Source organism: Poromitra crassiceps (genome assembly GCF_964638095.1).
Source record: "Poromitra crassiceps genome assembly, chromosome: 14".
Taxonomy (NCBI): domain Eukaryota; kingdom Metazoa; phylum Chordata; class Actinopteri; order Beryciformes; family Melamphaidae; genus Poromitra; species Poromitra crassiceps.
Window position 1 is genome coordinate 43,392,970 of NC_139633.1, and position 27,040 is coordinate 43,420,009.

General features: G+C 43.2%; 1 protein-coding gene across 1 annotated transcript in view; it reads left to right on the forward strand.

Annotated features, from left to right (window-relative positions):
* Positions 1 to 2,142: 2,142 nt before the first annotated feature.
* The window catches only part of ppp2r5d (protein phosphatase 2, regulatory subunit B', delta), a 43,383-nt gene continuing 18,485 nt past the window's right edge, over positions 2,143 to 27,040 (forward strand). The window contains exons 1-8 of the mRNA XM_083650408.1: positions 2,143 to 2,264; positions 12,274 to 12,384; positions 12,493 to 12,585; positions 17,379 to 17,509; positions 18,128 to 18,187; positions 18,501 to 18,609; positions 21,923 to 21,976; positions 23,848 to 24,018. Coding sequence (XP_083506534.1) covers positions 2,196 to 2,264; positions 12,274 to 12,384; positions 12,493 to 12,585; positions 17,379 to 17,509; positions 18,128 to 18,187; positions 18,501 to 18,609; positions 21,923 to 21,976; positions 23,848 to 24,018 — 798 coding nt within the window. The 5' untranslated portion in view covers positions 2,143 to 2,195. The remainder of the gene's footprint in view (positions 2,265 to 12,273; positions 12,385 to 12,492; positions 12,586 to 17,378; positions 17,510 to 18,127; positions 18,188 to 18,500; positions 18,610 to 21,922; positions 21,977 to 23,847; positions 24,019 to 27,040) is intronic.

Consider the following 27,040-nt stretch of genomic DNA (forward strand, 5'->3'; position numbering starts at 1 on the left):
ATGATTGGTGTTCACGAAGTCTTAACAGAAAAGAATCCTCGGCTCTTGTAAAATGAGCCAGAATCCTCAAAAAAAAAACTGGCACAACTTACCTACAGCATTGAAAAAACGGCTGGCACTCAATGTGTTAAAGGTAAGACACAGCTTGTCCCACTTTAACCTGACCAAACTGCCTGCTCTTAAAGGTAAGACACAGCTTGTCCCACTTTAACCTGACCAAACTGCCTGCTCTTAAAGGTAAGACACAGCTTGTCCCACTTTAAACTGACCAAACTGCCTGCTCTTAAAGGTAAGACACAGCTTGTCCCACTTTAACCTGACAAAACTGCCTGCTCTTAAAGGTAAGACACAGCTTGTCCCACTTTACCCTGACCAAACTGCCTGCTTTTAAAGGCCCATTCCGTCAATACTCACTCTTACTGACGCCGGTGGCCGTTAGTGTAACTGCAGGCAGCGTGTGAACGAGCTGACGCGCGGGCACCATACTCGCACGCGCACAAGCAGTTGCCTGGCAACAGCAGAGCTGTTGGTTGCTTTGTAACGTTAACTCATAAAAGTCACTTGAAAACGGCAACCTGGACAATTTATCGGTCAGATCAGCCTCGAGATGCCCAGGAAGGATTCTGGATGAATTAGGGGACATTATTGTGGCATGTTTGGCCGTGTTTTGGCTTGCGTTGGCTGCGGGGAAGTCGATACTCATGTTAGCACAAGCCAGGAAATAGCCTTCTCCCCCTGTATGTACGGTACCGTGTAATGCCTGGAGTTGACCAAACTGAACAATCAAACAATGTTTCATAAGCATAACAGTAACGTTAGGCATATTTAGGACTGTTAAATTCATTATCCACACAAGACGGTAACGTTATTAGTGGGGCTGGTGGTAATTTCTATAAATGTAAATGAATATTAGATAGCCGCGATTAGCATCAAGCTAACGTTAACTATGTGCAGTCCCACTGCAGCCAGAGCCTGCTGGTTGCGGGGAAGTGGATACTCATGTTAGCACAAGCCAGGAAATAGCCTGGAGTTGACCAAACTGAACAGTCAAACAATGTACCGTAAGCATAACAGACAGTAGGCTAACGTTAGGCATATTTCCGACTGTTAGATTCATTATCAACACAAGACAGTAACGTTATTAGTGGGGCTGATGGTAATTTCTATAAATATAGCTAAATCTATTAGTTAGCCTCGTATAGCATCAATCTAACGTTATGGTTCTAATAGGCACTCACCACCGCAGCTAACTGCAGTCAAACAATAATGTTCCATGACCATAAGCATAACGGTAGTAACGTTAGGGTTGCATTACTTCACACAAGATGGTAATGTTAGCAGAGTTTCTGACCAGGTGGTCAGATACTTGTACTACGGAGTGACAGTAAAAATCTTGAATCTTGAAAATCCATTAGCAAGCAGCTAACGTTATCTGATCAAAACCACATTACACTAGCTAAAAGCAGCAAGTTTCCTTCATGAACCGAAAACACAGTCCTAACTCTAGTTTCCCCCTGATGTCGGTCACATTGCTGCTGTCTGGCCAGACGGACTTCATTAGATAAATATTTATTTATTTATTTAGTGTGGACTTTTTCTGGAGTCTGTGTTGTTTCATTTTGCTAGCAGCTAGCGACGAACGTAACGTTAAAAGCTACTTTAGCCATTTCCTGTTAGCCGTCTAGGACAAGAGGCAAGCTCATGAACGCGCGCAGACGTCACATCCTCTAGCTGTGGCGGGAAATGCTAAGCCCTTCGAAACTGAGGTATTTCCATGTAGCCTATCTTCTGAACGGCTGGTCGGAGAGAAACGCCCCTGGTCGCCATTTTTAAGTTACGTCAAGGCGCATTCACTCATTGCCAATAAAAAACACTTTGTGCACATTTATTTCTCGCCAGAACCGACGGAATGGGCCTTTAAAGGTAAGACACAGCTGTCACACTTTAGCCTGCTCTTAAATTTAAGATAAAACTTGTCTCACTTTAACCTGACCAAGCTGACTGGAGGGGGCTTTAATCTTAAGTAAAGAATGTACATACTTTTCCCATCTCCCTTCCCCTCAGATGCCCCTCTCCTGGACAGGGAGGATCTGTTTGTGGCTAAGCTTCATCAGTGCTGCGTGCTGTTTGACTTCCTCACCGACCCGCTCAGCGACCTCAAGTACAAGGAGGTCAAGAGGGCGGGGCTTAACGAGATGCTGGAGTACATCACACACAGCCAAGACGTGCTGACCGACTGCATCTACCCCGAGGCTGTCTTCATGGTAACCGCACATGCACACACACCAGTGCTTTCTTATGTTCAATGAAAAATTAAGCAGTAAAACAACTTTTTCATGTCAAGGACCTTTAAACGGAAACAAATTACACCATGTACCCCCATTTGATAAGATTTTGTTCCAGGGTCCCCCATCTGATAGGAGTTTTGCTTTTAGGTGTTCTATTACTAGGGCTGTCCCCATCGCGTCGAGTAGTCAACGTAAATCGATTATGTAAATGAGACGGCTTGTATAACATGCGTCGATGCGTCGGAATTATGTGAAGCAAAGATAATTAATACACTAGATAGCTCCGTTCCAATATCAGATTTCAAAATAAAAGTTTTTAATGAATTCTGCGTGCGTTAATCTTGTGTAGAATGTAGGGGTGTCACGATATTTCGTCGCACGATATATCGCGATATTGAAACGTCACGATATCGATATCGTCAGAAAAAAATGATATCGTAAAAAAAAATGTATATATGTTTTTGCTCCTGAATAATAATAGAACAAATTTAGCAGAATCAACACGCATGAGTGAGGGGGTAGACTACTACTGGCATGGCAAAACAGCTGAAGGGGTACATAAGATTACATAAATTTAGGGACCATTGAGCATGAGTTATTTAACACATTCACTGCCAGCCATTTTTTTTTTACTGTAGGTAGGTTCTGCCAGAGGGTTTTTTTGAGGATTCTGGCTCATCTTTCAAGACCCGAGGATTCTTTTCTGCTAAGATTTTGTGAACACACAATATCTCAAAAGAACTACGGTAATAGAATGTGTGCTTTCTCTGTCTAAAAGAGTTAGTTTGTAGAGTTAGTAGTTATGTAAGCATTAGCAGTTGAATACAGCATGGTTTCAGCGTCAGAAAAAATATTCTGAGATAAACGGCTTTTTGTGAAATTCGATAGAACAGTCACTTTAACCATTCATTTTTGGCATCAGTAAGACGTCAGACATCTAAACAATAGTTTTGAACAGTAATTTCCTCCATAACAGCAGGAAACCCCCCTCTGCTTCCAACTCCTCCCTCCGTGTGTGTCTTCTTGGCTGCAGCGGCCGTGTCACAAGCTCGTTGCTGCTGCTGCTCTAACCTCGCGTCACCAGGCTCATTGCTTTGCTGCTGCTGTGCCTGTCTGCGCGGCCGCTCTTTGAGGAAGTCTGGATGGACTCGCTCGTTACTTGGAGTTTTGGTTGAGAGCTTTGATGAAGCTTTTGCGATTCTGGTCATATTTATGCTGCGTGTTTCAAAGTGTGTTCCACCCGTAATCTATTATGCAAATTTGCAATCCCGCACCGCCAGCAATCAGCGCGAAAACGAAAGCGTTTTCGCCATCCATTTTACTGTATGAGAACGGCTTCCTCGCGCTTTTCCCTCCAGTTTGGCTCTCCTCTTTCTACTGTGGAGAGACATGTCGCCACTCAGTGGGTCGGTAAAATAGATTATACACATTCAATACCTCCAATTCTATGGAGGGTGGATCGTGCCTAAATCAAATACAATACACACAACTAAATACAATACACACATTGAAATACAATACACATATTGGAAATACAATACATATATTGAAAATACAATACACATCTGAAGAATACAACAACTTTATTGTATTTTCGATATGTGTATTGCCTTTTCAATATGTGTATTGTATTTCAATGTGTGTATTGTATTGAATTTTGGCATGGGTGATTCGTGCCATAATCAAATACATACATGTATCGAAATACAATACACATATCGAAAATACAATACAGTTGTTGTATTTTCGAGATGTGTATTGTATTTTCAATATGTGTTGTATTTAAGCATTTCGGTATTGTATTTATTGTTACACATGTATTGTATTCTTCAGATGTGTATTGTATTTTCAATATATGTATTGTATTTCCAATATGTGTATTGTATTTTCAATATATGTATTGTATTTCCAATATGTGTATTGTATTTTCAATATATGTATTGTATTTCCAATATGTGTATTGTATTTTCAATATATGTATTGTATTTCCAATATGTGTATTGTATTTTCAATGTCAGTCAGGAATGTTTCCAGTTTTTTTTAGTTGTGACGTAATCACTCCGTTCCCGCTCCACTCAGCTGGCTCGAGTGCACCACCCAGACACTTCTTTCTGCGACCATGTATCGAGAGACATTTTCTAAAGAGTATAAATTAAGCTTAAGTTGGCTACCTTGGCTACCTTGCTGGCAAAATGTCGACGAAGACGGTGGCCGATCTGCTGCGGGAGGCAGCTAATGCCATGGATCTAATTCCTCCCCCCAGTACCCCTCCTCCAGCAGCTCATCCTGTGCCCCCAATGTCTGTAACGTTACCCTCATATGGATCAACTTCCATGGAATCAAGAGTTTGTGGTGCTGTGCAAGGTAACGTTAACGTCAAAACCACTGGAAAATATCTAGTTAGCTAGCTCAGATCGCTAGCTAGCATCGCGCTGCTCGCTGCTGCCAAGACGCCAGCATGCATTGAGAATGAATGGCAGCCGGCCGGCTGCTCTCGCTGCTCGTGACGGTCCCTTTGTGAATCCACAGTAAACGCTAGCTGTTGGAATGAAAGGATAGTGCTAGCTAGCTAACAACATTAGCTAGCTAGGCTATGAGAAACCCAAAATACAGATTTGAGCTTGGTTACCGACCGTGCACTTTATTAATGTCCTCTACTGCTGCTGAATAAAAAACAAGTAATTCTTGCCGAAATGACACAACAAAGATTGTATTTTAATCACCATAATGTTTATTTGATTCAATATTGATGTAGGTGAGGTGTCCAGGCTGTTTCAGCCTTACAGCCACCGCCGATCAACGCCATTCAGGACCCCTGCTGTCCCAGCAAAGAAAACCAAACTGCTGCCCTACACACACAACTTCTGCTGCCTGGGCGGTAGGAAGGACAACAGTGTCCCTTCGATCTACGAGAAGGAGGTGTTATTGGTAGCTGGTCTGGGCCACAAAAGGATAACGTTCCCAGGTAATTGATAGTCATTCATGAAACTGAATGACACTATTTGAAGGGGTGTACATAAGACTAACATGACACTGTCATGAACCTGTCATATAACCGTGACATGAATGAATCGAGATACACCATCAGATCTTTCTCCTCCCCCTCACCTCCTCCTCCCCTGTCATATAGATACCTCTCAAAGAAAACCTCTCAAAAGGGCTTCAGGCAGGACACACCACCCTACCCAGAACCTGACCAGTTTGGTGAGTTGTTCAGATGTCGCTGCAGGGAAAAAGACACATCAGAATCACCCCTTCAAATAGTGTCATTCAGTTTCATGAATGACTATCAATTACCTGGGAACGTTATCCTTTTGTGGCCCAGACCAGCTACCAATAACACCTCCTTCTCGTAGATCGAAGGGACACTGTTGTCCTTCCTACCGCCCAGGCAGCAGAAGTTGTGTGTGTAGGGCAGCAGTTTGGTTTTCTTTGCTGGGACAGCAGGGCTCCTGAATGGCGTTGATCGGCGGTGGCTGTAAGGCTGAAACAGCCTGGACACCTCACCTACATCAATATTGAATCAAATAAACATTATGATGATTAAAATACAATCTCTGTTGTGTCATTTCGGCAAGAATTACTTGTTTTTTATTCAGCAGCAGTAGAGGACATTAATAAAGTGCACGGTCGGTAACCAAGCTCAAATCTGTATTTTGGGTTTCTCATAGCCTAGCTAGCTAATGTTGTTAGCTAGCTAGCACTATCCTTTCATTCCAACAGCTAGCGTTTACTGTGGATTCACAAAGGGACCGTCACGAGCAGCGAGAGCAGCCGGCCGGCTGCCATTCATTCTCAATGCATGCTGGCGTCTTGGCAGCAGCAAGCAGCGCGATGCTAGCTAGCGATCTGAGCTAGCTAACTAGATATTTTCCAGTGGTTTTGACATTAACGTTACCTTGCACAGCACCACAAACTCTTGATTCCATGGAAGTTGATCCATGTGAGGGTAACGTTACAGACATTGGGGGCACAGGATGAGCTGCTGGAGGAGGGGTACTGGGGGGAGGAATTAGATCCATGGCATTAGCTGCCTCCCGCAGCAGATCGGCCACCGTCTTCGTCGACATTTTGCCAGCAAGGTAGCCAAGGTAGCCAACTTAAGCTTAATTTATACTCTTTAGAAAATGTCTCTCGATACATGGTCGCAGAAAGAAGTGTCTGGGCGGTGCACTCGAGCCAGCTGAGTGGAGTGGGAACGGAGTGATTACGTCACAACTAAAAAAAACGGGAAACATTCCTGACTGACATTGAAAATACAATACACATATTGGAAATACAATACATATATTGAAAATACAATACACATATTGAAAATACAATACACATATTGGAAATACAATACATATATTGAAAATACAATACACATCTGAAGAATACAATACATGTGTAACAATAAATACAATACCGAAATGCTTAAATACAATACACATATTGAAAATACAACAACTGTATTGTATTCACCCATGCCAAAATTCAATACAATACACACATTGAAATACAATACACATATTGAAAAGGCAATACACATATCAAAATACGATACACATCTCGAAAATACAACAATTGTATTGTATTCACCCATGCCAAAATTCAATACAATACACACATTGAAATACAATACACATATTGAAAAGGCAATACACATATCAAAATACAATACACATATCGAAAATACAATACAGTTGTTGGATTTTCGAGATGTGTATTGTATTTTCAATATGTGTATTGTATTGTATTTATTGTTACACATGTATTGTATTCTTCAGATGTGTATTGTATTCTTCAGATGTGTATTGTATTTTCAATATATGTATTGTATTTCCAATATGTGTATTGTATTTCAATGTGTGTATTGTATTTACCGTAAATTTCGGACTATAAGCCGCGGCTTTTTCCCCGTTTTTTGGCCCTGCGGCTTATATAACGGTGCGGCTTATCTATGGATTTTTTCGGAAAAAAAAAAAAAAAAAAACGGAATTCTCTCTTCTTTAGCACTCTTTCTAACTATAAATCCACTTCTGTTTTAATTTCCTCTCTTGCCCTCTTTTCACCACACCGCGGACACTGTGTGCACTGTAAAAAAAAACACAGGTGGTGTTGTGTTATGTTGTTTTGTTGAAATGTTAATAAATGGGAGCTTCCTCAAACAGCCATCTCTTTCCCGACAATCCCCTCTGTGCATGAACCCTTACATATGGTAATTAAACATTAAAACACAATAAAAAAAAAAAAAAAAAAACATTAAAACACCTGCGGCTTATAGTCCGGTGCGGCTTATATATGTAACAAACAGGCAATTTTGCTGCTGCGGCTTATACTCCGGTGCGGCTTATAGTGCGGAAATTACGGTAGTTGTGTGTATTGTATTTGATTTAGGCACGATCCACCCTCCATACAATTCTGGTATAGGAGACGTAAAAGGGTTAGATCAACGTCCCACCGTCAAAAAAAAAAAAACGATTTTTTTGACGTCTCAACTCGTCATTGGCAGTGAACCGTTGGATTGTGTTTGACGAGTCAACTCGCCATTGGCAGTGAACGTGTTAAGAAATAGATTGTATACTTTATTTTTCTTTCACCATGCAACAAACATTTAGTTTGTGACAGTGTGACACATTCTATTGCAAGAGAAGCATTATCTTCCATGTTGTTTTCTAGTTATTATAATAACAATTTCCAAAAACAGCATTTGTTTTGTATTTTGTGTATTTCAAATGAAAGACTATTTTTCCAGTATTTTCCCAGGGCTCCCTTGAAAAGAGGTTTCGATTTCAACGGGACTCACATGGTTAAATAAATGATAAATAAATACATAACAATTATTTACTTTTGTTAAAAAAAATATTGTTAAAATATCGTATCGTTATCGTGAACCCAATATCGTGTATCGTATCGTATCGTGAAATTAGTGTATCGTGAGTCGTGACACCCCTAGTAGAATGGCTTTTATTTCGGGGGAAATCTGACTGGAAGTCATATTGTTGTCGGATTAGTGGAAGCGGCTAACGTTAGGTAGTGGCTCCGTCATCACATGGATTTGTTATTCCCTTTCCCAACTCCCAAGTGACAGGGACAGGACAAGCACGATCATCTAAAGTGTGGGAGTATTTTAGACTGAGACCCTGCTCTGTAACATTAAACTCCGCACATTGGAAATGACGTAAACGTAACGTTATGTACACGTACCCGGAGCGCGCTTCCTGTTGCAACAGACAGCACCAATAGTCCAGTAAAAATGTCACTTGAACTCACACTAATTGCAACAAAACCAAACTCAACTGATTTTGTATCCTCAATATGTCCTCAATGAAGGAAAAAAAGTGTTAAGGAAATGTATGAAGGGAAATTTTTGAAAATGACCCATATGATGCTACCAAAAACGTTTATTTATTTATTTTTTAACATTTTTTTTTATTTTTTATTTTTTTTTATTTTATTTTTCTCCTTGAAGCAAAAAACACATACAGGATATAAGTGATGAGATTTATGGCACATAAAAAAAAAAAAAAAGGCTTCCATAGGCTTCCATAGGCTACCATCATATTTAGGTCATTTTCAAAACTTTCCCTTCATACATTTCCTTAACACTTTTTTTCCTTCATTGAGGACATATTGAGGATACAAAATCAGTTGAGTTTGGTTTTGTTGCAATTAGTGTGAGGTTGACCCACATATTTGCGTAAAATGCCTGGACTACAAGTCAGTCCTGTTTTAACCATGTTTTTTTAACACACTTTTTGATCATGCATATTAGGATTATCAACACTTGGAACGTGTTTGTTAGTGTAGGCTCTCGATTTATCTGTTGTCTATTATAATGCCTGGGAGTGAGTGAGCACAGGCATTACCAACAGACAACAGATAAACCTAGAGCCTACATTACCTATAACGTTAGTCACTTTACTTAATTAATGTAAGTTAAATAATTTAAATTACTTTCCTTGCCGCACACTAATGAAAAAACATGTATTTGCCAGTGATTATCTTAACTATACACATTACTCCAGTTTAAACAATCTGTCAGCGATCCTTTTGAATATGAGGTTCAGTTAAAAAAAAAATGTGTTTGATTAATCGACTAATCGAAAGAATTGTCGTTAGATTAGTCGAGAAGAAAATAATCGTTTGGGACAGCCCTATCTATTACAGAAAGTGTACCCATGACCAACATAGTCATACATTCTCTGATTATGGATGAAATTATAGTGAAAATAGATCACGCCCCTTTATGTTGGGGACCCCACTTTGAAAACCACTGGCCTAGGCTGCAACTGTTGCCCAGAAAGACACCACTGAGAAGCTGGTGAAATGTCCCACATTTTCAATGCAGATGATGGAGGAAAAATAAGATGCATCATAGCCATGGATGAAACAGCTTTGTGGTTTGATATGGTTGGCTCAATACAAGATTCAAGATTTATTAAGTGTCTCAAAAGGGCAATTTGGGTTGCAAGAAGCGTAATACAAAGTACATACATAAAAACAAATAAGACAAATAAAACATAAGAACAGTCTAGAGCAGCAGTTTAAAGTGCAGCACAACAGTTAAAGTGCAAATATGACAACTGTAGCAACGATCTAAAGTGCACAGTAGAGAGTTAAGGTGCATAACAGCAAAGTGCAGTGTGGCGAGTGACTGCCTTGACTCTCTGCACATTTATATTACAAGAAAGAGCTACAATGTATCATTGTATCAAATCAAAAAGGAAAACCACGGTCCAGACCAAAGGGCAGACAAAGTATATGAATATACAGATATACTGTACCGTACACCTAAGAATAAATAAGGATAAAAGGATCAAATAAATAAAATAACAGCGACGGCAAATGGGGAAACATTACATTTGTACCCCAGCAGCGTACATCGCTCTGATAGAGACAGGCACAAAGGAATTTTTGTATCTGTTCTTTTGAACTATGGGGGCACGAAGGCAGAGCCCGGAAGGAAGCAGCTCATATTCAAACCTCAGAGGGTGGGCATCATCAGATCGGATGGACACAGCTTTTTTCAGCACCTGTTTGTTACAGATCTGGTCCAGGCTTCTGAACTGGGTTCCGGCTATTTTTGAAGCCACCTTCACTATTCTCCCCAGGGAGTTCTTGTCTTTGGTACAAAGATTGCCATACCAGCAGATGATGGAAAAGGAAATGACAGACTCCACGAAAGCACTATAAAACATTTTCATCAGGGTTTTGTCGACCTGAAATTTGGCCAGCTTCCCAAGGCAGAAAAGGTGCTGCTGACCTTTCTTACACAGGATGTCGGTATTCAGATCAAACTTCAGCTTGCTGTCAATTACTGTACCCAGATATTTGTAGTCGGTCACTATGTCAACAGGCTGACCGTTGACAATACTGCTCTGGGGAACAGGTAGTCCATGGGCCAGACCAGATATATCACTCAAGGTATCACTCACTGGCAAAATCTAGTCACATTTTTTGAAAAGGTACATGTCCATACATGATATTTTGGTATGATAACCTTTGCTAAGTGGTAGCTTTAAAAAAAAATGAAAAAAAATAAATAAAATAAAAAAGATTACTGTTTTCGAAATTGTAAAGCCTTATATTACTTTGTTACTGAAAAAGTAACTAATTAGAGTAACACATTACTGCCCAACACTGCTGATGACCACCGCTTATATAAGATGATTTATGACATCAGTGATGTCACTATGACATCATCAGTTCCTCCTATGACATCATTAGTGGGACAAAAATGTAAACAAACAGAGAAACATTGCCCACATGCGCCCTTTTATAGATAGATTGCCCACATGCTCCCTTTTAACTCATTGAATGCCATGGACGTCCTTCGACGTCCAATTAAATAGTGACGTAGAGTGCCACGGACGTCCTTCGACGTCCAATGCGTTTTTTGACGGTGGGACGTTGATCAAAGCCTTCCGCAGCTCCTGTACAACTATAGTAGCTATTGGAGGTCTATAACCTATTTTACAGAACCCTTAGGTGGCGACAGTGCTCTCCAGATTACAGAAATGTCAGGAATACACAGCCTGAATTAGCCTTGATGAAAGAGAACCCGCTCATGCTGCAATCCAGAGCCATGTAGATTGTTCTGGCTGCAACTGACGGTGCGTGCGAACACAGTCAATCCGCGCACACAACTGAGTCCTTCTGCCTCTGTCTGTCTGTCAGCATAGTTTCTCCACATGATTAGCCGCTAGAAAAGCAGCAGCGCGACACTGAAAAGCCAAACCTTTCACTGCAGTCCGCGTGTGGCTTCTCCATGTTGCGCTGCCTGGGAGGCGGCGCTTCCCAGGCTTCCTAGAGACGCTTGGTGCGAGGCTGTGTGTTACTAGTGTGGGGAGGAGTTTTCAGCTGAGGAAGGGGAGGGGGGGTGGAGCACGCAGGGCAGGACACAACTACACCACATCACTACATCAGAAAATATTACCGTATCTAGAGTCAGTGAATGTGCTTGAAATGCTGCATTTCACAAAAGGCTGAATATCTCAGCTTATAATTTGAAATGCCTGAAAACGCTGAAAACAACCTATCTTCTCCGGCTCATAACTAAAGAACGGAAAATGGTATCAATAAACTTTTTTTTGCTGATGATACAATAGAGTCTCCTTGTTCTTTTTGCGTGTTCGGTGTTTACATAGTAATATCACACAATATTCTGTGGGCCTCGAGAAATCACTGAAAACGCTCTGAAAACTCTGGCACTGGGAGCGTCCGTTCTCCAAAAGTGGCTGGCACTCAATGAGTTAATAGATATATTATTATTGTTGTTGTTATTGTTATCATTATTATTATTATTATTATTTAAGGTTAGGTTTTGTGTGGTTGTGGTTGTCCTACTGCCTGTCCTGCTCTGTCGCATCTCGGTGAACCTGTTCCGGACCCTACAACCCCACCAGAGCCAGTGAGACTGGGTCTGAACTCATCTTTGTCTCTGTCTCACCCTCCCTCTCTCTCTCTCGCTGTGTCTCTCTCCCTCTCTCTCTCTCCTCAGTTCTCGGTGAACCTGTTCCGGACCCTCCCCCCCTCCTCCAACCCCACTGGAGCAGAGTTCGACCCCGAGGAGGACGAGCCCACGCTGGAGGCCGCCTGGCCCCACCTGCAGGTGTGTGTGAGAGAGAGAGAGAGAGAGAGAGAGACCGGGTCGGGTCAATTCATCATAACTGAATTCATTTATCACTCTCTGTCTATCTCTCTCTCTCTCTCTCTCTAGTTGGTGTATGAGTTCTTCCTTCGCTTCCTGGAGTCTCCAGACTTCCAGCCCAACGTCGGCAAAAAATACATCGACCAAAAGTTTGTGCTGTCGGTAAGATCTTTTAACAGCCTGACACTAGGGGCCCGAGGCGTCTATAAGAGGGTCTGTCTGTCTGGAGTAGGAGGTGCTCTTCCCTTTCGTCTCATGAATAATCTCCCCAATGCCCCAGGGCAGAGACAGGGACTCTGTCCTGTGAGTGAGCACCGTCCTTCGGATGAGATGTTTTTTTCTTGGCCACAATTGTCCCCTGTGTCAGAGATTGTTGCACAGCTGTAGGGAAGTCGAGAGAGGATTCCGAGCAGCCGAAGATGGCGAGTTCTGCCTCCGGCTGAAGGGTTATTTTGTAGGCCTTAAGCTTAATTTATACTTATTAGAAAGTGTCGCTCAGCACATGGTCGCAGACGAAAAAGAAAGTGTCGCTCATGGTGTTGCATTTATACTTCAGTGAATGTTCGCCTCGGTTCAACGGTCACCTGACACTCGAACGCTATAAGCAGACAGCCAAGAGAAGAGAGGGAACGCACAGTGAAACCACCTCAGAGGCAAGATGTAACGTACTTGGCTGCAGCCGCATATAAACAACACACAACCACACAACTCACGGGGGGCACGGTGGCTCAGTGGTAGAGCTGTCGCCTCGCAGTCAGAAGGTCCTGAGTTCGATTCTCGCCTGGGACACTGTGGGTGCTGTGGTTGTGTTCCCCCCATATCTTCAGTGCCTACTGCCCAGGTGGGGTATCTCGTCGTAAGGGCCTTTCTCTCTGTGTGGAGTTTGCATGTTCTCCCCGTGCTCCCCCAGGGGGTTCCTCCGTATATAACCCCCCCCCACTAAAAACATGCAGAAGATCAGATCGTCATCGTCATCCGACCAGTGACGACAACATCCGAAGTTGGTCCCCGGGCGCTGTACGAGAAAGCGACCACTGCTCCTGGCCTGCCCCTCGGAGGAAAGGACATGCCTGGATGGGTTAAATGCAGAGGACACTTTTCACCGGCCACCGTCAGCATGAGTGTGTTGTGGCCGCATGCATGTGTTGTGGTGTTCGTGTGACAATAAAAGACGGGGCTTGTCCCGTTATGAGAGTTACGAGAGTTTTTTTTTTTTTTTTTTTAACTCACCTCCTCTCTCTCTCTGGGAAATTGGTCACAATGTTCTTTGTGATTTTCACGAAGTCATACATCAAGGACAGGCTGATATGATAAAAATAGCGGGGACACGTTCATTCATTTCAATCGAGTGAAAACCAAAGCAAGGAAGTCAAGCGCGTGCCGTCTATATAGCCAATCAGACTTGTGCGACACATCGTGACGTAGTCAGTGACACTAGACATTTCACCAGGTAGCAGACACTTGAAAGTGTCGACTCAAGTCCTCATTTCTGTCGGCGACCGTTTCAAAAGTGTCGGCAGACAAAGCATAAATTGGGCTTTAGAGTACCAATCAAATATGTTGGCCCAGAATCCGGTCAGTGAAGGGCACAACCAGAAGGCATTAGACATAGTGCCCTCTGACACTTGACACCTGTCACACAGCGGTGAGACACTCACAGACGGTGAGTGACTTTAAACTGGATCAGCTGGTGTCTGTTATTCACTGAGCAGCGTTGTACCACAGACAGCCTCCTTTCCCATATAATGTCACATAAGTCAATGCCAATGGCTCGAGCGCAACGGTGAAGAGGGCCGGCGAGAGAGGGAAACCCTGCTGGACCAAGCGAAGTAGTGGAAATCTGGTTGACACCATTGGTTATTCTAACTGAACATGTTGCAGGGGCGGTTTTAAGATTAGGCCTTTGGGGGGGCTCAGCCCCCAATCAGAATATCCTGGCCCGCAGACCCCCTAGGGGGGTCTGGGGGCATGCCCCCCCGGGTGACAATCTTGTACATTTTAAAGTAAAAATGAATTAATCTGGTGCAGTTTGAGAGCAAAATTAAGAGGCTAGAGCTCTGAACAACTACACACATCACATTAATATCCTCTTTACTGTTCTGTTGCTTTACAATGATGATGAAAAAATAATAGTCTCACTATATATATTCTGCATACAGGTAGAATGGTAGGTAGAATACTGCTTGCTTAAACACAATGGTGGCACATCTATACCAAAATCACTTCCAGGCGAGAACTCTCAAGTACAAAGTAACATTTGCGTTGTAGGCATAAACAAAAGTAGAATAATAAAATAACAAAAGGGGAATTTCCTATCTTTGTTTGGAATGATGTTCAGGATGTGATTGTCCTAGAGCTCACAATAGGTCATTTTATACAGTATAAGGTCAAGTAAAACACAATTATCATCACATTTTGAAATGCTTACTATGAGGCCATCATTGTATCACACATTCATGTGAGTGGGCTCTTTGGAATCACAGGAGTCTCAGCTTTGTAGCCCTACCCAAATTATACAATTCCATGACTGTTTTGGCACCACAGTGTGCAGAAATAGGGAAACAAAAAAGGCAAGAATAACATATTTTCACTGTATGCAGCACACTGTCTTTAGGACCCTGGAGCTCATATACCCTATGTAGCTGACATGTCAGACATGGCTGTAAAGCTAAGACTCGTGTGGTTCTAATTTGCCCAATTTCATTCAGATATCTTGATGTGAGAGGTCAAGGGACTCAATTGAGTAGTCATTCCTATTTACATTTGTCAGAAACTTTGCAGAATTTGGAGCTATGTTACACCCGCTTCCCAGCGAGCTAGCATAACATGGCTGGTACCTACGGATTCGTCTGGATGTCTAGTATTTTTTGATGATGCTCAGATGATTTTTGGGTGGGCTCAAGCCCCCCAAAGAGGGTCTAAATCCACCTATGATATGTTGGACTAGCTGGCATATATTAGCTTTACCCAAGATATAAATGAAACGCCAAACGCGAACATATGAGGCCACTCAACCTGATCGAATGCCTTCTGTGCATTGAGCGATACAATTGCTGCGCCGCTGGTCTTACTATGATGTTGAGAAGGCATCTGACATTGGAGAAAGATAACCTATTCGGGATTAACCCTGTCTGGTCAGGATGAATGATGGATGACAAATGTGTTTTTTTAACTGGGTAGCCAGCGTTTTGGTGATTATCTTTCTGTCGAAATTCTGAAGCGCTATGGGTCTGTAGCTGGCCGGGTCTACTTCCTCCTTCCTTTGGATGAGATGTTACGCTGAGGTCCTGACTCTCTGTGGTCATTAAAGTCGAGCTGAAATGAAAAATTAAATTTTTTCTATTTTAGATCACATCCCTGGGTAGGGCTGGGTTCAAAAAATCGATTCTCCGATTTTTAATCTATTTTTATTTTTATTCCTTTGATATCGATTCATATGACCAGAGATCGATTTTTTTTTTTTAAATATAAAAATATAAAAACAGGCTAAAAAATATATATATATATATAAACAGGCTAAAATATTATGCTGTGTGTGGTAGTTGAAACATAGTTTCAAGTTGACATTTATATATGTTTGTAGTTGAAACAAAAACATAAATACTGTAGGCTACATAAATGGAAATGTTTGATCATTAATATCTACTTTTAGAAATTATATAGGCTGAAATCAAATCACTGTGCATAATTGTGAAAGTGTCTTTATTGACAGATGAAAAGGCTGTTATTTACCCTTTGTCACCACCTGGTGAGTAAATATATGTGTAACTAAAACCATTAAAATTGACAACCAGTCCGCAACTTTTTTCCCCATGTATCTACTTGGCGCAAAAAAGGTTGGGAACCCCTGTGTTACATAACTGGACAGTCATGTAATTCAGGTTACAGCTCAAAAAACACGTTTTGGTATCACTAACCAAATCGATATTGAAATTAATCGGATCGGATCGAATCGAATCGAATCGAATCGGGATTAATCGATTCGCAACCTTGTGAATTGGAATCGAATCGATTCTTGAAATTTGAACCAATACCCAGCTCTATCCCTGGGTATTCATATGTAATAATGTATGCAAAAAAAAAATCAAAGTTCATTTTTCAGAATTTCATTCATAACTGTAATCTACATAGATGATCTAAGATAGAAATGTGGAGATAATGTGTTTGTGTCCGGGTCATGATTTCTGTAAAGACACATTGCTGTTAAGGTTTTCAAATGTATTTTTGGTGCTTTGAGCACCACAAACCGAGTGCCATCCAGTTCCAATTGTATTGGAGAGAATGCAGAAATCTCTACGGCCGATACCTCCAAAACTCTGCAACTAACACCAAAACAATCTACCGGTAGATCAGAGGTTTTCAAAGTGGGAGGCGGGCCTCCCCAGGGAGGCTCCAAACAGTTTCAGGGGAGGCTCAGTGAATGGAAGTGAAAAAATATTATACGAGTTATTATATTAGTAATCAAAAGGAGAACACATAGAATAGCCGATGTGTGTGATTTGGTTACAGAGATACAGTGATTTTGGGGAATTTTATTGTTTTTCCCACTTTCCCAGAGTCAGAAACAAATACATGCCTTCAGAGTTCAGACAGACCCTTTTTTATGTATTTGGTATAGTCTGAAGTATGTCAAACAGCAGTAAATATCAGGCTATCTTGGCTCAATTGTTGAGGGTATGGGATCAAATAATATAACCATGATCATATAGGCACCCAGGAAATGAGCAAGGGGGGGCCTTTTTCCAAGCTTTGTCTGAGTCTGAGTCTCAGACTTTGAAAACCCCTGATCTACATGTAGATGGATAAATAGCACTCACTACAGGTAAGTGGAAAAATATGTATTTTGGATTTTAAGGTGAGCTGTCCCTTTAAACTAAATTAAAACTAAAACCTCGCAATGCAATAACCTGTGTGTGTGTGTGTGTGTGCGCGTGCGTGCGTGTGTCTTTGTGTAGCTGCTGGAGCTGTTTGACAGTGAAGACCCCAGAGAGAGAGACTTCCTGAAGACCATCCTCCACAGGATCTACGGGAAGTTCCTGGGTCTGAGGGCCTACATCCGCCGCACGATAAACAACATCTTCTACAGGTCACAACCACCACAGCCACCACAGCAGGGTTTCCGTGGGGCCTTAAAAAGTCTAAAATCCAATGATCTGAATTTTGGGCCTTAAAATGCCCTTAAATTCCACTGCATTCATATCAAATGTCTTAAATATGATTTTGCCAGTTCTTAAATCCTTTTGGTTATGAATTTAACGCACCTTTTATCAAGTTTATAACGTTCCATTTAAATAACATGACACAGTGCATGACAAATTTGAAGCCGCTGCACCTTTTGCAAGAAAACGCTGAAATTAGGAACATCCTGTATAGGGTATAAAGGCATTAGAGTTGTACAGTATTGGAAGTAAAAAGCTGTAATATGCTGTAAAAAGCCAGCAGCAAACGCCTGCTTCCATCCCCCAATATAGTTTCACATTGGGAGCATCAAAGACTGATTTTCCTTCACATCCCTCGTACCTTTTTTCTTGCCAGTATGGACATGAAATAGTTCATAGTGGTTTTAAAAAGTCTCAAATTTAAGTTGTTGAAACCTACAGAGACCCTGCTACAGAACCACACACCACCAGAACCACAGTCTCCTGCAGTATTCCCAGTCTCCTCCAGTATTCCCAGTCTTAACACTGCTCATGTTATTATGCAGATTTATCTATGAGACGGAACATCACAACGGCATTGCTGAGCTACTGGAGATACTGGGAAGGTAACACACACACACACACACACATACACACACATTAAGCACATTACGATCACATATGCTACACACAGTTTTGTCACAAACACACCAATTCATTTACTTTCATCTAACCATGCATCTTTGATCTCTCTCGGTCTGTCTCTCTCCCCCCCCCTCTGTGTCTCTCCCTCTCCCCCCATCCCTCTCTCACTTTGTCTCTGTCTCTCTCTCCCCCTCTCTCTCTTTGTCTCTCTCCCTGTCTCGCTCTCTCTGTCTCCTCTCTCTCCCCCTCTCTCTCTCATTGTCTCCTCTCTCTCTCTGTCTCTCTCTCCCTCAGTATAATCAATGGCTTCGCTCTGCCGCTGAAAGAAGAACACAAGATGTTTCTGATCAGAGTTCTGCTGCCGCTTCATAAAGTCAAATCTCTCAGCGTCTATCACCCACAGGTCAGAGGTCCCTAAAAAACAAACAAAAACTCAACCTTTTTATTTTTTTATGTTTGGTCTGACTGAAATAGGGTCTGTGTATGAAACACAAGCAAGCAGTCTATCACAAATCACACTCGTTTGACTTAAGAGGGCATGTTGTATCATTCACATTCGCTAACCAGTCTTTGAACTGAAATATTTGAAGAAGTTGGGATCCGTGTCTGAGAGAAATAGCCTGGCTGGTTCGATGTTTATCCGTTCACCTGCGTCGTGTTAAAGCACTTTTTACAGACTGGCTTCGTTTGATGTGTCCGGGCTTGCCTTCGCTGTCGGCAACGTAAGCAAAATACTTCCACATTTTGCTTCGTGCATTTGCTTTCTCAACAAGCTTTGGGCGGCTTGCAAGACTCTCAGAGCTGTCTGTGTCCCTGTCGGGCTGTGACTGAAGGAGGAGGACTGAAGGACTGGCCAGAGAGCGAGCAGGCAGCAGAGGAGAGGGGGAAATCGGCACGCCCACACATGAAGCTGACATACCGCTCTTATTATCACAAGATCATTTCGCCAGTTTGCTTTAATGTGCGCGAATGATTAGATTATGCCCGCTGGAACATTAAGCAACGTGTGTACACCTCGCCCATGAGAGAAGGACCGGTGTCGCGGGAAATGACTGGACCCGTTCTTAACTTGTGTCCGTTATCGCGCATACCGCTCTTCTGACTGGCTCGAAACTGGTGAAATGTCCGCGATGACGGGGTCGCGCTTATACCGGAACAACAACTTTCACACATGAAGGCATTAGACCACATTCCGGTCATTTAGCGGGACAAATCGCATGTGGGAAAACGGCTCTAGGTACCTGCTTAATTCACCTAGCACCCTAAGTAGGTACCTGCTTAATTCGAGAAAGAATTGGTTTCAGACGTCCTCAAGGTAGCATGAAGGTGTATCGGTCAAAAGTGACTTTCCTGACACCTTACAAGCAACTGACCGCACTAAAATGAAGTAATATTTGATGTTATTGAAAATAAAAACAGTGTTTCCCCTAGAAAATCTTTCAGGCCTGGAGGGATTGCGAAACGTACCCCGACCGCAACGGTGGGGGCGTCGCTGGCGACGCTAAACTTTTAGCTAACCTGTTCACATCTATGTTCGCAATGGCATCCCAAGTATCATCATACTATTATGGGATGCGATGCGAACAGTTGTATTATGGGATGTGCGTTTCCCAGGCAACGACACACGTTGACACATTTTGGAACACCGCTGCACGCTGGCACAATGCTCGTAAAAGCAAAATGCTTATTGTTTTGAATGATTTGGCATCTTCTATTACTGTCAACACCAGTATTGTTGTATTGTAATAATATGCCATAAAGATTTATTGAAATTTTGGCGAGAGCAGGGGAAAAAATCTTTAAAAAAAAATATATATATATATATATACTGTATATATATATATTTTTTTTTTCAATTTCTTTTCTGGCCTGGCGGGCCAGAATGGTAGGGGAAACACTGAAAAAGGAAAAGAAAGGGACAGATGTTTGTTATTATAGTGAATGTTGTTCTCTAGTAAGAGCTTTTTGGTCACCACCATTATACAGAAGTTTTGGGGCTAGTTTCATTCTTCCTCGTCAGGTCGCAAGGTATTATGGGATATCCTACCCCACCTAAGGAACATGCTTCCTTGAAAATTTGCCAAAAATAGGTCCCTAGAAAGGCTGCACAGAATGTTGTATCCTACTTGTTTCAGGCAGTAAAAGTTTAAAAATTCCAACTTCCTACCTAGAAATGCTACCTACTGTACATACTGTGCATTTCAAACACAGCCATGGCCTCTCCTGATTCTACATATAGCTGAATCGCTTGGTTTGACCAATAAGCATTACGAAATGTCTATGGAAAAATGAATGGCGGATTAAATCCCTTGGTTCATATGCTAACGCGGAAGCGGTCATGGCTTTAGCTCTCTATAATAAATCACGGCATACCTAACGGCTAACGCGCACACTAGTGAGACGCGGGCTGCCCAGAACCCGCCGGGTCCCGCGGGCTGCCCAGAACCCGCCGGGTCCCGCGGGCTGGCCCGCCCCAAAGGCGGTCTGGGTTGGCAAATTAGGAAAATATGGCGGGTGCAGGCGGAGCAGGCTCAGAACGTGACAAAGCAACATTATCAAATTATTTAGAGTTAGAGCAGTGAAACACGCAGACAAACCCTTTATTAAAGACGTGAACTCTCTCTCACACACACGTACACACAATCAGACAGACAAGGCGAGTCTGAAGCCGACTGCACCTGCTGCACTCTCTATAGCCTACATGGTGGAGTAAAGAAAGGCTTCAAATGAGGTAGCCTATGTGCTCTCAAAACAAACATTTTGGAAGGATTATTCACTGTAATTATTATTTGAAGTGTCCATAAAACGAATCCTACCGCAGATTTTCTGTGTGGACTCGACTGTGATCTATTTGTCAACTTTACTGCCACGTGACCAATTGAGAGCGCACGAGGTAATTAAAAGAAATGGGAAAGAATAAGAACTGTTTCTGTAGCCTACCTCTACCTGCTACCTCCATTTGAAGACCTTGGATTAATTGAAGAAACACCGATAATAGCTGAGTTTGTAACGCCGACGAAGCAGAAAGAACTCCTAACGACATGAAAGCAGCCGCGCAACGCATCCAGAGCAGTAAAACTGCCGTCGCGCACGCATGTGTGTGTCTGTCTGTGAGAGAGAGAGAGGGGGGGGGGAGAGACAGAGTTTGGACACCTTGGAAAGCTCTGCGGTGCTCCTCCTGAGTCCGGAGATATATTACATTAAATTGGCCATTTGCGGGCTGCTGGGTTGGGTTGGGTTCGGCATTTTCAGATATTTTGGCTCCGACGACAGGTTGGGTTGGTGCGGGCGTTAAAAAACCCTGACCCGCGCATCACGAGCATTGTTATCATTGTTATCATTTCAGCCTGCAGGGAATTTAGATTTTCCATCACGGGAGACTACTCTGGTACTCTCCAGGGATGCAAAATATAAATTCCCAGATATCCTGGCCGATCTGGAGGTTTGGACCTGTCTGGTCCATTTGGCTGGTGTGAAACCAAACCAGCATCTCACAACTGGTCCCAACCAAGGAACCGGACTAGGCATGTCTGAAGACGCCCTAACAGTCTGTCTCTGCCTGTCTGTCTGTCTGTCTGTCTGTCTGTCTCTCTCTCTCTGCCTGCCTGCCTGACGTGCCTGTATGTCTGTCTGCCTGCCTGTCTGTCGGCCTGCCTGTCTGGTTGTCTCTCTCTCTCTGCCTGGCTGGCTGTCTGTCTGTCTGTCTGTCTCTCCAGCTAGCCTACTGTGTGGTGCAGTTCTTGGAGAAGGACAGCAGTCTAACAGAGCCGGTGAGTCAGAACAGTTGTTGTGAGAACATACTGTAGTTTATTGACTTGAGTTTATTACAGGATCCTCATTGGCTGACGCCTATTGCTGAGATATCAACAACCAGACGACGGATGTTAATGCTGATGACCACCCGCAATGTGAAGAGCGTGACTCGAGATGTTTAACTAGCTAATGTTTTGGTCACTCAGTGGCGTTTTGAGGCTGACAAACGTTAAAGCCAGCAGGCAGCGGGCTTAGACAGAGACATGCTATGTAACATGGCGCAGTGATACTGTGATGTGGTCACTAGGGGTGTGCCGAAAAATCGTTTCTTCGATGCATCGCGATAAGACACGTAACGATTCAAATCGATGCAAAATGTTCGATTATCGATTACTTTTCCTGACCACAGAAACAGAGCCGTAGCGCCCGGAACGAAAAAAGCCGGCCGGACAGTTTTAAGGGACGGACTCATAAGACCGACTGTAGACACTAGACAGAGAAAATGGCGGCGGCAGCAGCTAACGCGCTAGCTGCTCTGACTGAGCGTAAGATTCACCCATCTGGGTTAAAATCCACCGTGTGGAGGCGATTCGGGTTTTATGAACATGAAGGCAGAACGACGCTTGACAGAAACTACTCCGTGTGTACGACGTGTAAAACACGAATCAAGTACAGTGGCAACACCACGAACATGAGGCACCACCTCACGCGTTTTCATCCCGGGTGGGAGGCGGAGAAGACGCTGGTTGTTGCTACTGCTAACCAGCGAAGAATTGAGGACGGGTTCAGAAAACTTCCCCGCGGCTCTGACAGGGCGAAAATAATCTCAACCTCCATTGCTACCTTCATAGCTAAGGATTTACGTCCATACGCTGTCGTCGACAACACAGGCTTTCGCGCTATGATGCGTACATTGGAACCGAGATACCAATTACCGACGCGAAAGTATTTCACCCAGAAAGCAGTTCCTCAACTGTATGACGAGACCAAAACCGAAGTACTGGAATCCCTGAAGAAAGCATGCAGGGTGGCTCGAAGGAGAGGGGAGGTGAAGGGGTGAATCTGTTAATTCTGTTATTTTATTCATCCGCCACTTATTTAGTTTTAAAGCTGCTTTTGGTTGTGGATAGGAAAACGTTTGCTTGTTGTGGGATGATGCTATGCTGCTCACTGGTCATTTGTAAAGGATTTTGTTTGGAAGTCTTTATTTATTATTTATGAATAAGCTATTTGTTTTGTATTAAACAAACATGCTAGTACCGAAATCTGTGAAAAAAGCAGAGGATTTTGGTTAAAAGTTTTATTTTCTATTACTGAATACAGAATAAGCTATTTTTGTATTAATCCTGCCAGTACAGAAATCTGTGAAAACAGCAGAATAAGCTATTTGTTTTTTATATTAATCCTAAATCTGTGAAAACAGCAGAGAATTTTGGTTAAAATAAAAGAAGTTTCTAAACGCACTTTGTTTAAAATAATCTCACCTGTAAAGAGCAGCTTTTTGTTGTAGGAAATGTAAAATGTTTTGTATGTATTGTGTTTGGTCTGATTGATCTAAATAAAAGATAATGGAGGTAAATTTGTTTGTTTCCTTTAATTAATGGATACTGACAAAGAAATCCTGTATGGGGAAAAAGATACTGACAAAGAAATCCTGTATGGGGAAAAGATGCATCGAAATCGTAATCGTGATTAATCGTAATCGTTTTTTAATCGAATCGTAGCACCCTTAATCGTAATCGAATCGAATCGTGAGGTGCCTAAGGTGGCACACCCCTAGTGGTCACAGGTGTGTTTATAGAGTATTTTACAACGGCTTCAAAGCAATCACAATCGAGGACCGAACTATCCATTTTATAAACACTATCATACCCCCGCCTCCCCCCAGGTGATCATGGGCTTGCTGAAGTTCTGGCCGAAGACCCACAGTCCCAAAGAGGTGATGTTCCTCAACGAGCTGGAGGAGATCTTGGACGTCATCGAGCCGTCTGAGTTTGTGAAGGTCCAGGAGCCGCTGTTCAGGCAGCTGGCCAAGTGTGTGTCCAGCCCGCACTTCCAGGTACTAGAACCACACATAGAACCACAGCTAGAACAAAACATAGAACCACAGCTAGAACCACATCATCATTCATCATTGGCAGCTTCAGTCTTTAGACCATGCCAGTTGCGCCTCTGGAGTGATGTCTGTCCGTCAAGGGTCTTTGCATCATCTGCTGTGGCGGTGCAGACTGATGTGCGAGTGGCAGCAGTCCCTGCCGCAGATGAACAGGGAAGACTGGGCAGATAGTACAGCATGCTTCCTGCTGATGAACGGAGAAGCCTGGGCAGTTGGTACCATCTGCCGGGCAAGCTGGGCTTAGTTAAAGTGTAATGCATTATTTCAACGTTTCTCTAGAATTTCCAAACTCATCGGAAAGATCAACAGTATAAATCTGGAATGTATTAAGGTTTGAACATGCAATCGAGTGCAATACAGACAGTGGCGCGGGAAGTGGGGGTGCTTATGGTGCTGCAGCATCCTCTGCTGTTTTGTATTGGAATTGCAATGTAAAACAAATATTAAAATGTGTTTTATATGTTTTCGACTGCGATATTTAGGGTTTAGTTGAAGATTATGCGCAAAGCAAAGAGGGTGGAGATGTTATTTTTGATATTTGGTTTATAATAATAAGATAATAAAATATAATAAGAAGAAGTTTAGTGTGCTCTCCACACTGCTCTGAGCCACTTGGAACATCCAGGGCCCTCCGTCAGGATGCTCTTTGTCGACTACAGCTCGGCATTCAACCCCATCCTTCCTGACATCCTAGTGGACAAGCTGGTTGCCCTGGACTTCCCCTCATCCACCTGTGCCTGGATCAAAGACTTCCTCACAAACTGCCCACAATCTGTTCAAATATGGACACACAGCTCCTCCACCCTGACGCTCAGCACCGGTTCCCCACAAGGCCGCGTGTTGAGCCCGCTCCTGTATGGCATCTACACCCATGACTGCACAACCCACCCACCCCACCAACACCATCATCAAATTCGCGGATGACACCACCCTGGTGGGGCTCATAACGAATAATGATGAGACGGCGTACAGGGACGAGGTGCGGCGTCTGGTGGAGTGGTGTGCCAGGAACAATCTCTCCCTCAACACCAAGAAAACCAAGGAGGTGGTCATTGACTACAGGAAGAATAAGACTGCCCCTGCCCCGCTCTACATCAATGGGGACTGTGGAGAGGGTCCCCCACTTTAAGTTCCTGGGGGCACACATCTCTGAGGACCTCGCCTGGTCAGTCAACACTGCAGCGGTAGTAAAGAAGGCCCAGCAGCGACTCCACTTCCTGAGAGTACTCAGATGGAACAATCTGGAGGAGAAGCTGCTGGTAACCTTCTACCGCTCCACAGTGGCAGTCCTAGGGATCTGGAGGCTCCAGGCGAAGACCGGCGTTGTGTTGTTGGATGTCCAGTGACCATAAAGAGGGGGTCAAGATTTGGATTATTCAGAATTCCCTCTGCAAAGGGCAAACATGAGCAAAGAGAACTCTGGATTCGGCGGCACAGGCTTACTACAGCTACAACATCCGGGTTCCGAGCTGTATCCGAGCGGCGTCAGTAGCCTCTGTCTGTAACGTAACGTTAACGAGTCTGCAAAAAAACAGTGAGTTTGACAGTTGTAAACAAACGTTATTAGCTAGCTAACACTACATAAAACAAACACAGAAGAAAGGCTAGATACGTCGGACAAGCATGTTTACCAACCGTTTGAACATTTAAATTGAAAGTAGTCGGCCGAAAACAACGAGAGGTTTTGACAGCATTTATTTGACAACACGCACATTTAAACCTGCCGCCTTCCCGAAGTAGTACCCGGAAGTAAATGTTGTTTACATGGTGACGTCACGGTGATTTGGTCTATAGAAATAACAAAAACCGGTATGAATGTGTATGAAAGTACTCGCGTTAAACACATGTATGTACTGGCTAGTTACTTACTATGGACGGTCATCACTCTTTTTCACAGGAAAACGTGCAACGCGGTAACAGGCTACAAACACAACTGTTTGATGCATAGCAACACGACACGCCGTAACAGCTCTTTATGTCACTCTCTCGGACCATATGCAGACCGACTAATGAACCTGCAAAGCTCTGTGGGACTGCCTAATGTGTGGTGTATAAGTGAAATCCCCGACATCAGTAATGTTGTTCCTGTTCCTTGTGCCTGAAATGCGCATGTGCGACTCTCAACCAAAGACACAAGACTGGCGAGATGATCACAGCATATAGCTACTTCCATCAGTAGACACTTTCCTAATTTTCTTCTCTGCACCACTCTGAAACACTTCTTCGTTGTTCTGCCTGCTCTGATAACACTCTTGAATTGATATCTGACAATGCATGGTGGTAGCCGACTGCTCCGCAAAAAATAAAGAAATAAAATGCTCGGGTCTGCGAGGCCCTCTAGTGGACGAGGCCCCAGGCGCCTGCCTGTTGTGCCTGGTGGACGGACCGCCACTGCCGATCCACCATCGAAAGCGTACTGGCGTATGCCATCACAGTGTGGTACGCTGGCTCCACCGCAGCTGACAGGAAGAGGCTACAGAGGGTGATTAGGTCAGCCGAGAGGATAACTGGCTGTCCTCTCCCCTCCCTAGACGACATAGCCAGCTCCCGCTGTCTCTCCAGGGCAGAGCGGATCATCCGCGACCACCTCCACCCTGGTCATCACCTGCTCAGCCTGCTGCCCTCGGGCAGGAAGTACAGGAGCATCAAGAGTCGAACAAATAGACTGAAAAACAGCTTCTTTCCATGGGCCGTCCGGACTCTAAACAATAATAGCAGTTGTTATGAGGATTCTGAGATTAAAGTCAGAATTTTTAGATTAAAGTCAGAATTTTTAGATTAAAGTCAGAATTCTGCGGGGGAAAATAAGCATATGACATCACTGACAATGTCACTGATGATATTATCGATGGTGTACCGGAATTTGAAATGACTCGGGTCCCTAGATTTTTGTGACGTCAAAATAGGGTCACAAGCCAAAAAAGGTTGGGAACCCCTACACTTCTTGTGTTCTGATTAGATCTCT